This window comes from Neodiprion pinetum, chromosome 6 (genome assembly GCF_021155775.2).
Source record: "Neodiprion pinetum isolate iyNeoPine1 chromosome 6, iyNeoPine1.2, whole genome shotgun sequence".
Taxonomy (NCBI): domain Eukaryota; kingdom Metazoa; phylum Arthropoda; class Insecta; order Hymenoptera; family Diprionidae; genus Neodiprion; species Neodiprion pinetum.
In genome coordinates, this window is record NC_060237.1 from 23,757,586 (window position 1) to 23,774,031 (window position 16,446).

General features: G+C 45.0%; 1 protein-coding gene across 9 annotated transcripts in view; it reads right to left on the reverse strand.

Moving 5' to 3' along the window:
- The window catches only part of unc-13, a 99,413-nt gene that overhangs the window by 5,188 nt on the left and 77,779 nt on the right, over nt 1–16,446 (reverse strand). For 4 of the 9 annotated variants that reach the window (XM_069137191.1, XM_069137194.1, XM_069137193.1 and 1 more), the window contains 12 exons: nt 15,937–16,043; nt 9,885–10,026; nt 8,861–9,307; nt 8,353–8,503; nt 5,267–6,001; nt 4,969–5,190; nt 4,448–4,900; nt 4,234–4,365; nt 3,939–4,164; nt 2,898–3,041; nt 961–1,059; nt 467–629 (listed from right to left, as the gene is read on the reverse strand). In XM_069137191.1, coding sequence (XP_068993292.1) covers nt 467–629; nt 961–1,059; nt 2,898–3,041; nt 3,939–4,164; nt 4,234–4,365; nt 4,448–4,900; nt 4,969–5,190; nt 5,267–6,001; nt 8,353–8,503; nt 8,861–9,307; nt 9,885–10,026; nt 15,937–16,043 — 3,021 coding nt within the window. The remainder of the gene's footprint in view (nt 1–466; nt 630–960; nt 1,060–2,897; nt 3,042–3,938; nt 4,165–4,233; nt 4,366–4,447; nt 4,901–4,968; nt 5,191–5,266; nt 6,002–8,352; nt 8,504–8,860; nt 9,308–9,884; nt 10,027–15,936; nt 16,044–16,446) is intronic. The other 5 variants (XM_069137197.1, XM_069137195.1, XM_069137198.1 and 2 more) reach the window with 3 other exon arrangements.

A 16,446-nucleotide genomic window follows, 5' to 3' on the forward strand; every position in this document is an offset into this window, starting at 1 on the left:
TGTTCCAGAGCGCGGAAATCCTTCTCAGAAGCACCTCCACGTTGTGAGCAGGTACCCGTGTAATGCTCGGTTCGCAAATGAGTGTGCATTGTTTGGCAAACGGACGCGGTAAATACGCCGTTCTGATTTATTTATGTCAATTCACTTTCCTTTCAACCAGCCACTTTTCGTGAGATCCCCTGTCCTCTCGCAACCCTTAGTATATTGTTTTCCCTCCTCCGAAATCAAGACCTTTTCAGTCAACTAGGATTGTTATGTATGTATGAAGTGATTGAATGCTTTTCAGAATTCCAAATGCCCATTTATTCCGATCTTAAATATTCCTGGATAAAATTTAACCGTCGAGTATTCGACCATCACCCTGCGGCTTCTGCGTGTTGGTCGTTAGCATTAGGGTATTGCAAATTAAACAGACACGGATTCTGATTAGTACGAAAATAGAACGGAAGCGTGAGCTTCGACTTACAAGTGGAACGTATCGTTGAACTTTGGTGACCAATTGTTGCTCTTCGACTTTGTTGTGTGTTTTCTCTTCTTGTCGGCGAGGTGAGGACCGATTAGATTCACTTCAACGAACGGTCGGAACATTCCCGTCGCCAAGGGCCACTTTAGGTCGTTTGCAGCGACCACTATAATTAAGAATGGCCAAAGTTGATGAGGACACGGATTAAAGTACTTGAATAAATTAGATACGTAGCCTAAGGCTGCGGAAAATAATTTTCGTCACTGAAAGATTCGGCTGTTGCGAACGCGAAGCATGGTTTTGCAGAAGAATTCTTTAACATTAGAAAGGTTTTATCTCTGCAATTGGAACAATGCTTTTCGACTTATTGCGGTAGCCAGGAAAAGTTGTGTACGTGTCGTGCGGGCGAAAAAGTTTAAAGTACTTCGGCTGAGAACGTAAAAATTGTTGAAATCGAGTCTGCGGTTACTTTTGGAATTGAGAGAAAAGTTAGGTACCTTTTACGGTGACCTTGTGCTCGCCAGTGCCAGGATGAGTGAAAAGGTCGACTTGGATGCTGACTTCTCCCACGGAACCTTCGTCAGATCCGGTAGTATCTGGAATATGCAAGGCATTTAAGAAAAAATCGTCCGCTCAACGTAGCTCTGTAAGCTCAGCGGGTCCCTAGAGGTTAAAATCAAGGTTTCCTTCGTCTCTTTGGCCTCCTGCAGGCTCCAGAAAAGTCGTATTCCCGATGTTTACTTGCAGCTATTTTAAAAAATCTTCTAATCTATTCCGTTACTAATCCTAGAACAAACGTCATGCCCTACTGTATAATTGTGCAGCGGCTATATGTACATTTAAATAAATAATTGTTTGCACAGCGTTATTATATGTGGTGGGTGTAAAGTGTTAAGCGGCTTCCTAATGAAAACTAGCACGCGTCACACTGGAACAGGATCCTGGGCAGCTTTTCCAGCTGAAATAATTTTGCGACTATGTATGTGGGTTTGTCGAGTGGGTTTGCAAAGTGGTGGGAGTGTATGCAATATAGCGAGCGAAACGACTGACTTACGATTAGAATTTGTTCAGACACAAGTGTATGTACAATATTCTATGCGAATTAGTGTCAATGATTGAGTGTCAAGCTGTGGGTTTTTTTCATTTATCGTCGAAGGATTGTGAAGTGGAATTGGTTATTATCAGCAGCAGCGCCTAATACAGCTATCGAGACGTCCTTTAAAGTTTAAACCGTGCAGCGTTGCTTCACGCTATTTCGTTTCGCATGCTTCTTCTTGGAAGTGAATTTACGTATCTACATATTCAAATGTAGGAGCAGAAAAAGAGAGAGAAAAGTACTTTGCGAGACGGTGAAGAGAAGAGAAAAAAAAAACGTCGTGGAAAAGCATATCTCAAGAACTCACAATCAGCTATATTCATAAATTTGTTATGGAATAATATTCTTCTTCTTCGGACCTCCAACGAACAAGGAGACATTTCCGTTGCGAGTGCTTTAGCCGAGGGTGTGATTTTACAAACTTTTGCGATCGTTCGCAAACTCGGTGAATAAACGAAGGCGTTACTACTTTGAATCCGTCGATCACGAACGAATAAACACGCTGACGACAGTAAAAGCAGTGTTTGATCAGTCCTAGTCGTTGCGTTTCTTCAAACATGTGACGGGTGATATTTTACCCTTCATTCATTAATGCATATTGGAAACAGTTTTACCCAGCTGGAATATGAAGCGTGAATTGCGGCACTCGTAACGGATATATTTCTCGTAGAAAAGTACAAAATATGATGTACGATAACTGGAAGATGGGATTCCCGCAATTGTCCTTGTACTTTATGGCTGTTAAAAGTTGTGTGCGACACGAAAATTGGCCCGTTTGAATTCGCGACTCTGGTTGCGTTTGCTATACAGTAACAATGGCTCTATAAAGTTTCAGTGTGGATTCGAGAAGTTGTATTGAATTGATTTATTCCACAAGACTTCGTCGAATAAATGGTATCTTATGATTCCTGGGAGCAAAAAAGTTTGAGAAATGTTGGAATCGAGTTCGTTCCCCCTTTTACGAAGAAGCGAAAAATACTTAGTGTACAGTTAAGCACGTCGCGTCGCGCCTTAATTAAAACTTCTTCCCCCCCCCCCCCCCCCGTATAATTGAATGAATCCTCTCACTTTCTCTGAATCTCAATTGTATCCCGATTTCAAATAAATTTCTGGCAGAACAGAAATGACGTTCCGGTTCAATGGCCATTCCACGGATAATCGAAAGCTTCGTTTCCTCGTGCGTGTGCCGTTACGCTGGTCAGCAATAATTGGCAATTAGTCAAACCGAAGGACGTCTCGATTCAATGCAAACTCTACGAGCTACGATCATAACGTCTAATATTCGAAGCTGAATATTAGGCTAGCTGGCGATCCTGGTCTAAGGTGGCAACAAGGTACCTTGGCGGCTCTCCCGTCGAAGCGGGGGATTTCGCTGGCGAAGAGGCTCTTCGAGACCCTCCATGCCTTCGGCTGTGTCGCTTTCATCCCCCCGGTCGCTGCTCATGGACCGTTGACGCAACGTTGCCTTGTCGTTCAGCGGCACTGTGTTTCCACCACAATCATTCATAATGGCGTTGTGACACGTGTTTTGCACGATTGTGTTAACAATGATTCAGTGTTCACATAATAATATCAATGCAGTAACAATGGAGTATCAGCCGTATAAGTGAATCGTGTATGCGCGGCGATGTGGAGTCTGCAATTTCGCCATTCGTTAATGGCTCAATTATACCTCACATTGTCGTCCATGTCACTATACCATTAGCGTTACTGGGTTGTTACGATCGAGTGTATCATTGCCGATAAATCAACCTCTCCGCTATACCTAACCAGTTATCCTCGCGACTTGAGACCTGGCCGTCGGACCATAAGTGATAAAACGTGATCTCTCCCTGGGTAATTGCTCAGGTAGCTATTACGGCTAAGTTAGTATAAAGTTGAGCGGAAAACGCGCGACGTTGACGGAAATGGAATTTTTACGCCAATGGCACGGAGCGTGGCAAGTGAAGCGAAATTTTTTTCATCATCCTTTTGTCAGCTGTGCGAAATGGGTTTTTGTCGTTCTTAGAATCCTCGGCCCTTATGCCCATAAAGCGACGAGCTTTATGGCAAGTGACCAGTCACTGTTATTTTACTATGGGTAATTTTACGTCCCTTCTTGCTGCAGTATGGAAATTCATGTTATGTGACGCACGTAAAGTTCTGACCCCGTTACTACGTCGTGAACAGCGAGATAACGGCGGCAGCGGTACAACTAATCATTCGGATAATTTCACGATAGGGGAATGCAAAGAAACGGGTTATCGTGGATGAAATTTGATGCCTTTTGCAAGTTTACCGTGTAATCAAGAAATCTTTAGTCAGAAAACTTCTCCACCGCTACCGCTAGCCTGAAATATATTTGACGATAAATTAAAAACGGATCGAGGAGAAGCCTACCTTCGTTAACTTGGGATGTCACGAAGGTCTTGATGAGAGTGTCCGTCGTCTGCGTGTACAAGCTGAGGGCGTAACGAAGGCTCTGTAGCTCGGGTGATTTCTCGAGGAAATTCTTTTTCAGTCCATTTCCGCCAGCATGGAAATACTGCTTGATCGTGTCCAACGCCACGTCGAGCACAGCGCATTGTTTGGGCGACAAATTCTTCTCAACCTCCTTCGATATGTCCTGAAAAATCAAACTCATCGTGGCTCAGTATAAACGTAATTCGGGAGTTTCACAATAACTTGAGCTTACCATGACACCGCTGAGGGCATTTTTCACGTCTGGTTTACCGGCCATGTGATTTTTGAACAGCCTCGACATGTCTTCGATCTTCGCATTTGCAGCCAAGTTTTTTGCGTTGTCCGTCAGGTTCTTGAACATCATCTGAAACATCGAAACGAAGAGTCAGGCTTCACGAGCTTTGGGGGTTCGACGCAAGCTTGAGTGCTACCGCATCGATGCTCACGCTCTTGTCCGTCATCGGTGGAAGAACGACGGTTTTTTCTAGAATCCTCATAACGATTTTCCAGAGCTCCTTGAGCAGCCTTTTCAGCACGGTCTTCTCGCAAGATTGGGCGTAAAGCGAAAGGCTGCCGTCGAGAAGAACCATCAACGGCCTCAGAACGTCGTCCGCTTCGACCGCAACTGCGTTCCTCTGGGCGGGTTGAGTGAGGGTAACTTGTCCCCCACCTTTGATGGCCAGAAGAAGGTCACCGAGTTCTCTGACAGAGGCTGTTATCCTCGGTTCCAAACTTTTGGCGAATAACATTGCGAGGTCGTCGAGAGCGCCATTAAGTTGTTGCTGAAGTTCTTTCAGGATGTTGGCAGCGTCTTCTTCAAGTTTCTCCCCTCCCATTGACTCAAACATCTTTTCGAGTTGAACCCGAAGCTGCTGGATGTTGTTCATGAGGATGCAAGCCTACGTGAGAAAGAAAATATGTCGTTACGGCACTTTAACAAGGTGAATCATTTTCCGCGGGCACTTACTATCCGTTCCTCCTTCAAGTGGCTCGGAAATTCCCTCTTGACGATGTCGGCGTACGCAACGAGGACCTTGACGATCGTCTTGGCGAACCTCTTCATGTACCTCTTCCATATCTCGGGATCGGGACACTCGAGTTTCGACACTACGTCGAAGCATTGGGTCAACTGCGTGAACACGTCGACCACCGAACAACTGAACAAGGCGTGTTCGCTGCTCCTTTGGAACTGGAAAAATGGAAGGTGAAAACTGAACATGCAGGATAATTCTCAGCACCGAGGCGAACGCTTCGAAAATCCTTACCGCGTCCTTTTGGTCGCGATTAAACGCCCCGTGGAGATACTCGAGTGACACGTCGTCGTTTTCGTTGAGCCACTGCATGACGAAGGGTTCGAACCAGGCGGGGTACTCGGGAACGGCCCCCTTGTACGGGGGAACATCCTTGACGTAGTTGGCGTGAAGCCACTTGACCTTGAAGTGGAGGTTCATGTACGCGGACGACTTGCACAACCTGTGCTGCTCGTGTTCCTCAAGGGCGTACTTCATGTCGACCGCAAACAGGGACCACATCGTAGCCGCCGATAGTTGACCGATATTCAACTCCTGGGGGAACTGATTGAGCACCGGTGCGTAGCTGTTCCTATCCTCGTCGATCACCGATACTATCAGGGCAATCAGCTTGTGCCAAAAGTCGAGTGAGTCCAACCGCGGTCCGTGATCCTCCGAGTCCCGTTTAGCCTCGTTGGGATCGACTTGGAACTCGCGATTGTACAACTCGTAGCAATTCTCGAACAAAAATTGGTACGTCGACCTCAGGCAGGCCTTCACGCAGTCCTTGACGACAGTGCTGGCTCGCGGGGGACTCGACAGCTCTTGCACTTTCATCCTGAAGAAGGTTATGCTCGTGAGGAGATCCACCGTACTTTTTAGATCCATCAGTTTTTCCTGGCTCGACGCTGGGAAGTTGTTCCGATACATCGACAAGTCTATCCTCAGGGAGTTGTGCAGCTGGTCTAGCAGTTTCACGAACTTTTCTTTCTGCAAACGATAAAATAATATCCTATACCAAGTTCTCGCGCCGTTCTATCATTCTATATTTTATCGACGATATACAACCGTAGAACAAGTCCAACTTCAAGCTTTATTCCGGAACTCTTCATCGCTTCTTATCGACTACCTTCGGCTCGGTATCCTACACCGAACCACGCTTACTTGTTTCTCGAAACGGATTTTTACCGATGAACAAATCGCCTTGAATCTAACAGATTCATAGAACTATGAATCTTGGTTGTAACTATTCATGGTTAAAATATGTTTTCGAGTTGCCTCAGTTGATGCATTATAGTTTGTAATCAGCACGGTAATGTTTTAATTACTACGTAAAATAGGCTCTTTATATTACAAGATTTCAAATATTTCAGACTCCCGTTAAGATTTCCAAGACCCAACACAAGATTTCACCGGGATTTTCCCGAGATTTCTCAAGAATTTTCTATAACCATTAAGAATTCAAAAGGGTTTCCCGGTGTTTCTACAAGATTATACGATGTTACTGAAATTTCGTTGGTCCCGGCAGAGTTTCACGGAATTTATATTCCAACGGTTATATCGATTCGATTTTGAAACTGTTCAATAGCGCTGTGCTGGAATTCGGGTTGTAATTAAAATGTACAATATACGACATTAAAATAATTTGATGAATCTGTCCATCGATACCGGCAGATAAAAAGGTCGGGAAATGTAAAATTTTCACCTCAACTAAATGAACACGACTTTAGTCCAGACGTTGAAATTAAAAGACGACGAGTCTGCTGTACACGGCCCATTGCACTGCATAATAGCGCACGATCTCTAAGGCTTCCGATACGAGACTCAAGGGATCAAGCTTGCCCAGACCGCGGCGGTGTAAAATGTATAGTGGGAATATCCGGTGAATCTTGATTTTCGCGGCAGCTGAGGTCGCGGTGGGTTGCCACATGGATTCGAAGAGGCAGAGTGCTGAATAGAACGGATTCAAAGGAGAGAGGGATCGGGAGGAGGTGGAAATCGGAGCAAGGAAGGTGCGGTCGGATGAAGTTCCCGCAACACCTTATTCTCCATGCAAAGTTCACGAGAATTTTGCGGATCGTGGAATAGTCAGGTGCATTGTTTATGGCACCTTGCTGGCTGCCTGCCTTCGACCGCGGCACGTGCACGAGAGTAAAGTGCAAAAGGGGAAAAAGTTACTACGAAGAGCAGGAGGAGGGAAGGAAGAGAACGAACGGATGAAAGGAAGGGGGGAAAAACGTCTAGTCGGTATCACGAGAGAGCGAGGCAGGGCGGAGCTTGGTTATTTCTCGTCTTATAAATGGGCCCGATAGTCGAGGGACGCGATATCATCAATATGGATAAAACTTCGCCGTTGTCTCTGGGCGATGCCTCCCTTGACACATCTACTCGCGATCTCTTTAGCGCTGATTCAGACTCGGGGCGCACGGCGATTTGAGCGTGACTTTGTCCTCGTGAATCATCAATGGACCGGGACAGATTCGCTTGATTGCGTCTGTAGTTTCTTGTAGTACGCCAATGTGTACATATCGAACGAAACATTGCATTCGACACATCGAGTGAGCGTTGCCTCCATATTTTACTCTTTGTAGCGCCAAAGCTCAAGATTTCAAAGCAGCGCTTTGTCGCCGCGTTTCGCGTATATTTCTCCGAAAGAGCAGTAAAGATGCAGTTTCTGGTCATGATTTATTATCAGTGTTGTTACTAAAGAAGTAAGAGTATCGGAGCTGACGCTTGTCGGCGATTCAATTCCTGTCAAGAATAATAACGGTAGAGTAGTTTTGTTATTCGATTCAAAATGTCGTATAATAAAATATTGACGAATCAATTTATTGATATGATTTTACCAATCTTGATGCCAGTTTGTTTCTGGAAAACCTTGAGAGCTGTTCTTAAACTTAACGGTTTACATGAAGATATTCGTATGAAACCACGGGTTTCAACCTTACGCTATTACAATTGGTGGAAAGGTCTGCGCTTCACATGTTTTACAAGGGTCAGATTATACATCTGTTTCCATGCAACGGGAGTTCAAAAGGTCGAATTAGGTCGATTTCCTCAGTCGGTACACATTGCAAACGTAATCAAGGATCGAGTTATATATGCAAATATGAAAGGTTGGAACCACGGACAGTCGAATCACTCAAGACCGCGGTGTTTGTTTATTAATCCGCTCCGCACTGCAAAAGATACTCAATCAAAACCTGTAACTTCTTAGGTAAGCAGGGTGCGGAATTCCGGTCGACGAATCAGCAGCGTCGTTTGTCTTGCAGGTTAACATACTGACATGAAAAAAACCATACACGTATCTCATCCTGGAAACTCTAATTCTACAAACTCACCCCGAAGTTGCTGGCAGCAAATCTATCACTCGCCGAGACTGCGGAGCTCGCTGTTGTGTGGGCATAGTAGGCGTTTATGTTGGCCAACAAAGTTGACATCACTGCGGGAACACCCGGGCAAAGGTACTTCGTTGACAGACAATGAAAGTGGCTGAAATTAAATCATACATAAGTTCCTCGATAGAGATAGATAGAGAGAGCGACATCAACCGAAGTTGAACAACGTGAGATCCAGACGAACCGACCAAATTACACAAGTGTCATTAAACATTTTCGTAATCAGATTCGTTTCCCATTAATTTGCCAAAAACATCGTTTCAAAAGCTGGCACACCACCGTGTATTGCCTTTGCAGTCCTCGTTTATCATAAATTCACAGTATCGTGAGTCTGGTACCAACGCAATCATCAAAGTTGAAAGCTGGCATTTGAAATTATGCTACGGATACATGTTGCGGAATACAACTAGATAACGTATCGACAGGGTGTTACGGAGTATTTCACACTTACGTCATAGCCTGGTAGATGCTCTCGATGCCGTACCGCATTGCGAATTCATCAACCAGCTCCTCACCGGATGGATCAAAGTATATTTTCCACGCGTCGTCACCCTTGGCTTGTGGAAGAGTAACAATGCCGCCGTTCTCCTCGCACAGACTGTGAAACAAGTTTTCGTGAAGGCAGGTGTACTGCACGTGGTAAGGGGCGACCTTCTCCTCGCCTTTGATTTCCACGCTTATGTGCAACCGGATGGCACCTGAGACCGCGCTTTTATCAGTCCTTTTCTCGAGGTTGTACCATACGTCCATTTCACCACTTAGCGTCCGGACTTCGATGATGGTTTGTCCGAGGAAATCGTCGCTCTCGCGAGTCAGTTTTTGCCTCAGCTTCGACTTGAGGTCGTTGTCCTCGTCCCATACCCTCACCTTTATGCGATCCGACGAATTGTGACACTCGCTGTGCAGGCGGAAACAAACAATGGATTTTACGATTTTGTTCGTACGATGAATTGCCCGATTTCGTATCAATAATGTCATCGCGATACGCGGAACCGTCGCATATTTCGTCTTGTTTTGGATCGTCGAAGTTACATGCGATTGCGCTGTTATACCGCACTGTTATTTCAACACTAAAACTTGTAAAGACGTATTTGTACAGCTCGAGGGATGCAAACGCTTCGCTAATATCTTCCAAGTTTGTACAGAGCGGAGGATTCGTATTGAAGGGGATGAAAACGTTGCTGTGAACTGGCTGGTACAAACAATTTCAAGTTTGACATTACGGTGAAAAGTTTAAATTGACTTAAAAATTTCACTACATGCTTAAGCAGCGCCCGCGGGTAAATAACTATGAGGAATCTCTTGCCTTTTCACGATCGGATGCCACTACGACGACGGGCTCTAAGATCGAGCGGATGAAAGGCGAAGGAGATTGAGAAGGGAAATGAATAAAAAAAAAAAAATCGAAGATAAATGAGAAAAACCGTTCGCGACTTTTGTCGTCAACCGCCCGGTCCTGCATTCAATTTACTTACAAGTAGAACTTTTCATTCCAGACTGGATTCAGTTCTTGCGGCATCGTTCTCGTCCGTTTCTTCACCTTGCCAACTTGCACGGTAACGTAGGGGTCCGATGTGCCACTCTTGTCTTTCGCAATCAACCCCTGAGCGCAAATCACTGTGAAAGAAGTTTTACAACGTGAGTACTGGCTTGTCACGTTCCCCCTTTCACCAACGTCGGTCGGTTAAATGTCAAGAGGAGAGTGTAGATGTGTCAAGATTCGTAAAAAGCAAACGGTGAGTGCTTTCCTCCCACTTGCTCGTTCCGTGAATCGAAAAAAAGTACGAATTGTGCAATTTTATTTTCCGAATCAAAGTCCATTTAATTATCTGGGTCTCGACTTAACGGGGACGTGAAATCGATCAGCGAGCTGTGGAAACGGCCGTACCAAACGAATGTCCTCAGCTTCTTCGATTGGCGTATGCATGTACGCGATAGGTCAGCTATCAGGTTAGTGGAAGTTTACGGCGCCAAGTCGCGTGCGAAAAATTTCAAGCTTCAAAGAGTAGAGGCGTTTCCGTGTAGGTACTCAAGGATTTCATGGATATGCGTGATTACACGGTCGTATAAAGATAGGAACCTCGACACGGTGTACTCGAAGAGCTGACAACATGTGCACGAAGATAGGCCAGAGGGGTCAGCCGTCGATAGTTTGGTCCTGGAATTTCCGACCTGGGTTATCCTGAAGGGCGGATGACCGTGGAACGCGTTACTCGCGGATTACATTTACACGGGGAAAGCTGATATTTTGTTGAATTTTTCAGACGCGATTCGTCATTCCAACCTTCCCCAGATCGATCTTGAATGTTTCAGTGGGGGGAGGAAAAGTACAGTCTGTCTGTCCGTCGAAACTGAGAGACGTAGAGTTTGACGATATAACGTCGCCGTTGAAATGATTAAATTCTCAGTCCGCATTCCGTCGGGTCGTAGGTGGGAAATTTTATCATAGAATTTAGAGTCAAGGGCACTCGTCTTCCGTACAAGGTCAGCGCGTGTATTAGGTACGATATCAAGGTTGTTGTTTTCATTTTTCATTTCTTTTTATCTTTCTTGTGAAACGTGTCGATGGTGTGACGAATCAAACATGCATTAGCTTTCAGGGATGTTGGCGTGCGTTCGTTATTCGTGTTATTGATTGTTATAATAGCAGCCACGATGCAAGCGTGCATTATAAGCGCGATAATTGTTACACGTGCGGTGATATGGACGCAGCCACACAGACGGACAAATCAACATACAATTATTATACATAATTTATATCATTATACACGATAGTCGGACTGCCGTATTACCAGACACACATGCTCATGCTACAAACGGTTTGTCCGCCATTGGTGGGAAGGGCCAGAATTATCCTTGGTCGATGAGTGTGAGATAATTTATTCCTACCCTAAATGCGACAAAGAATCGTTCAGAGTTCATTTCTTTTTCCTGTTTCTAATTTTCTCTTACACTCGTGCTCGGCGCGTGTGTGCGTGTGCGCTCCACCGCATCATTACGTGACAATCGTACAACGTACCCGTGACTTATTGTTAGGGGTGAGATTATTTTTCAATTCCAACATTTGCCCAATTACTTTTTTCCTCTTATTATTTCCATCTCGTTCTTTCACTCCGTCGTTCCGATTTACGTTCGAAATATTCACAATTATATTACGGTTCGTTCATCGGTGAATCATAATATTAAAAGCTCGCAAAAGCACACGCGAGTCGCACACAGTTGCGAGTGACGGAGGTATGTATGTATATATATATATATATATATATGTATACATATATACACACTGTGGTACATACATATTCAAGAGGGTGAGTAATTTAGTCGAGCCACGAAATCAAGCGAAATGCACGAGTCGCGAGTTTAATGGACGAGCTTTTCGATTTCAAAGTACAACTGTTCAAACATACTTTTCACATTCAAGGGTTGACTCGTCGCGACGTATTACGTTATACCCGCCCTCTCGACACGTACACAGTGCCGTCTAATTTTTTTCACAGCGAAGGAGTGAATTAGGGTATATAAATGAAATATCTGTCCGCGTGTTGCGTGGCCGTCTTCGTCGGGTTATAGCGGCAAGTCGAGAACTACAATCCTTCGGCCGAAGGTGTTTGCACGCCACGTTACGTCGTACGAATAAATAGGCCTATAGGCGTGAAAGATCGTGTTCTGGGTTTGATTCGTATTAGTATGGGCGATAAAACCGTCCCGGCACAACGGAGCATATATATGGACATTGTTCAACCGAACGTCCGAGCGTGAGTCGAAATACAGGAGCTCAGGTCGTGTCCAATCGATACAAAGGGTACAGCATTGCAATAATTTATTCCCTGGCCGCCACGTCTGCGTTATTCTAATTCCCGGGAAGCTTTATCAGGAGATAAAAGCCCAGCCGGACGGCGTAAGCTCTCCAGCTCCAGTTTGCTTCAGGCCGAAGAAGGGTTTCCAACCAGGACTTCGGAGTGCCTTTTCCAGTTTCGAGCACTTTTTTCCCGTCCTTTTCGTTTCTTTTCATTTTCTCGCTTCTCTCGCAATTTCTACCGAGTATTTCGATCACGATCGCAGGTGGATATCCTTCTCTCGCTCTTTCTTTCTGCATACCCGAATAAATCTGTCAAACGAATACTGGAGCGTTATTTTCACGGAGTCACCCGACCGATTCGCTATTTCGAGTCGGGTTTCGTCAAGCGCGGAATTACTGCAGCTCGCGGGTCCTTCGACGCTGCGCAATGTAGTTTTAATTTTCGCCTAGGGAATCAAGAGATTTGATTACTGGGGCGGAAGCGGATGCGGAAATGGAAACGGTGCCAACTGTTGCCCTCACACCGCCTGCCGCACGCCGCCTCATGGCTCCCGCTTGCGGAAGTTCGACGTTTCGAAGTTTCGATTGAAAATGAATGGACAAGGATGACAAACGGACAATATCGGATCTTTAGGTTTAGAATTACGAGTTCATTTGTCATCGGCAGGCTTGATCCATTGTTCCCAATGCCACGTGGAATATCTTCGCCCCGACCAGCGAGCTTCTTGGAGAGGGATCAGCTGCCGGATATATATATATATATGCATGTATAGTTGCAATTTCATCTCCAACACCGGTGCGGACGACTAGCTTCCGAATTGGCGTTCAAATTTAACTCAGATTCTGTGAATTCAGTATTTTCCGCGAGAAAATCATTTCGAATCACCGTTTTCGTCATTAAAATAAAATCTCATCTCGGAATCATTCGACAACGCACATGAATATATCATTGTACAAATAGAACTCGCGTTACGAAAATGAATAATTTTCTTTTACTGCTCGAGTTAGCATAAACGTGCCGACGTGGAGTTGACGTAATATGACGTGTAGAAATAAAAAACCAACTCGAGCATAGCTTTACGGGAATTGTATATAAAATATTCGGATATGCGAAGCTGGAGTTGATACGGAAGAACGTAAAAGGCGCGTAAAAAATCACAGCGTAAGTCCTGATGCCGCAGGTTTGTTATACCTACGATAATGTGAAAGTTACTGCGTGGTTTTGTGAAAATGCGAGAACGCATCTGATGTTACATTCGCGAAATGCTTCTCGAGCTGTCGGACGACGTTGTCATTATAATTTCCGTCACATCCGAAAATTTATCATCAGGAAATTACTCATACATTATTCGTAAATCAAATATAGATTTAGGCACAGCTGTCAATGCGGAAAATATGCGAAACGCCGTAACTTGTTCGCCCAGCGCGGTTCGACGAGCTGACAGGAAGGCGCGGGAAAAGTTTCCCGGCGTTATAAAGGGACTTGAAATTGGCTGAAATTGGTAAAATTTTTGCGGCTTAAGCGAGCCCCGAAGGGGTTACTACATCGATTTCTAACCACTTTTCGTAATCACCGGCAATAGCAGACGTTGAGCGTGCCGATATTGCATACCTACGCTGTTGGGAAACGATTATTCACCCCTGTTGTGAATCACGCGTTGATTTTTTTCCTGCGGTAAAGGAATTCATCGAAAAAAAAAAAAAAAAAATACACCGATATGGAACTCTGCGTGGATTTATGTACATATCGTGCAATTTGATAATCCGACAGCGACGTGACGCGACGGGTCGTTACCTCGGTGTGGCTCAGTATTGTAATCGATGGAAGCAAGAACGCGATAGTTGACACGACGAAGGTGAAACCGAATCGAAGAGGTTTGAGCATTTCGAAAGAGAAAGATGCAATATATCTTTCACAGTGTTCAGCTCTTTCGTATAACTTCCCACGCGCTACCGCAGGCATTGAACTTTTCTCATTTTCAAATCAAATTTCAGCATTTTTATAAATTCTCATAAGTGAAGTTGTGTGAAAGTGTGGTTATCCTTACACTTGGTGCAAATTTTTGCGGAGGGATATGAAAGCTGTTTTCCGACGATCGATTTGTCCGGTCTACTGAAAATTACACCGTTCGCCCGCAGGTACATGTTGAATTTGTTTCTAAAAACTGGGGCACACCATGGCGTGTGAACAATCGGCGATTACTCGCGGTGAATCGAATTGAATGGAATTTAAAACCGCCCTATCAGCAACCGCGGCTAAAGATATAGCGAAATCGGTGAGTCTATAATAATAATAGGAAAACGGAACGGACAGGAGTCCAGATCCAAGCCGAAGGATCGAATCGCGAATGAATCAGAGGAAAAACGACATAATGGGCTTAACAGGGTAGCTCGAATCCGGCTCTGAGGAGCGTAAGAGGTGGAGGTAGCGGGGTGCCGAGGGGTGAAAGAGAGGAATGCTCGTCGGGGGTTCGGAGGGGCGAGGAGGGGGGCGAAAGTGTGGGTGGCACCGTGCTCGGATGTACGTTGAACTATCGATCTTTTCAAACTCACACAAATGAAGCGCGTGCAGGCCGGTCGGAAGCCGGGGGGGAGTTTTCACGAGCTTGAAGGTTCACGTAACCGCGTGGATCCTTTTTGTTACCTCCGGCACTTCATCACGGATTTTTCAATTTTTTTTCCAATTTTTTTTTCTATCTTCCACCCCGTATTTAGCTTTCGTTATTCCTCAGTCTTACCGTGGCAGTGAATCCCCGAAAGCTGCAAGTCTCATCCGCGCTGTCCTGGCTTCACTGAAATTTGAAAAAAGCGCGTTTGCAACCGACCGAGGCAACTTCAGCTTGATCGATCGCTCTTCAACGAGCAACGCGAATTGCGAAACGTCGACGGATCAACGGCATACCGGAGTTTAATTAATTACCGTAATATGCGTCGCGTTTGTGCCGGTGCTTCAAGGTAAAACTAACCGGAGGAAGTCTCCTTGGTCTGATCGAAAATTTATAAGGAAGACTGACGAGGTACAAGGCGTTAGTCCCGAGAGGGAATCAAAGTCAACTTTGATGTCAGCATCGGCGATACGCGAAAATCCTCAAAGATGTGTGTTACAACGCCCTATCGATGAAATGAGCTCGTAGAATTTTCACCGTATTTATTTGTGAAACGTAATAACTCTAATGGAGTTTTGGACTTCCAAGTAATATGCTTGCATGCTCTACACGCTCGAGTACTCTCCGGGGGCTCGTGGGAGGGTAATTTAACGATCGGTTATCCCCCTGAACTTCGCGCTAAGCACATTGAAAAAATTATCTTGAACGTTCCACCAATTCTTTATTTAATAGATTACTAATTTTGTGTCGCGCTTTTGCTCCGTCATGTGTCAGTGTAAATCTTGTGAATAAAAAGTCGACAACCGTGTGGCGAGCCCGAACTATCAGCTGTGATTCCGACCCAGGTCTTAGTCGCTCGGTTTGCCATGTCGCAACTGATAATGACCTAATAATGCTCAGGGTACAAACTACGATCACGAGAACGGTTTTATCGTCAGTTTATCGAAGTCGTGTACCGGAGTTTCAAATTTGAAAAAAAAAAAAAATATATCGGTAGCCAGTTTGTGCCGTTTTGAAGTAATCCAGGTCAGTGTAGGTTGAATAGTTGTTAGAAGGCATCGAAATTGAGATGAAAATTAGATCCAAGATGAAGATTAGAGTCAAGCTTAATTCGAAGATCACCTGTGATGGCAATTTTGCAGGACCACTTGCTAGTCCCCTCCAGAACGATTTCCTCGGCCTGTTCGAGGGTGTCTATGTGCGTGTCGGGGTCCACTGAAAAGGTGGTGCTGAAAAGAATAATTTACTTGTCATCTAACATTCATTTACCTCAATTTAAAAATCCCTTTCTCACTTTTCTTGACGAGGACTTAGCCGCTCTCGACGATCGCCAGCATCAGGTTGATATCGGTGACGTTTACGCTGCGGGAGGGGGAGATGCACAGATATCTTTGCAAGTAGTTAACCGAGAACGATGTCGTCGAGGTTGTTAATGGGAAAAATTGAATTCCGCATGATCGGAGGCGACACGGCGACACCTACTTACAGTGTCCGGAATATAACCGTCTAGACATCGTTCCTGCACGAACATCAGCACAACATCGATATACAGCCGACATACACAGGTGCCCGTATAAAAGTATATTCGCTTGAAAATGAATCGTAGATCGTAGAAACAGATGAAGAGAAATT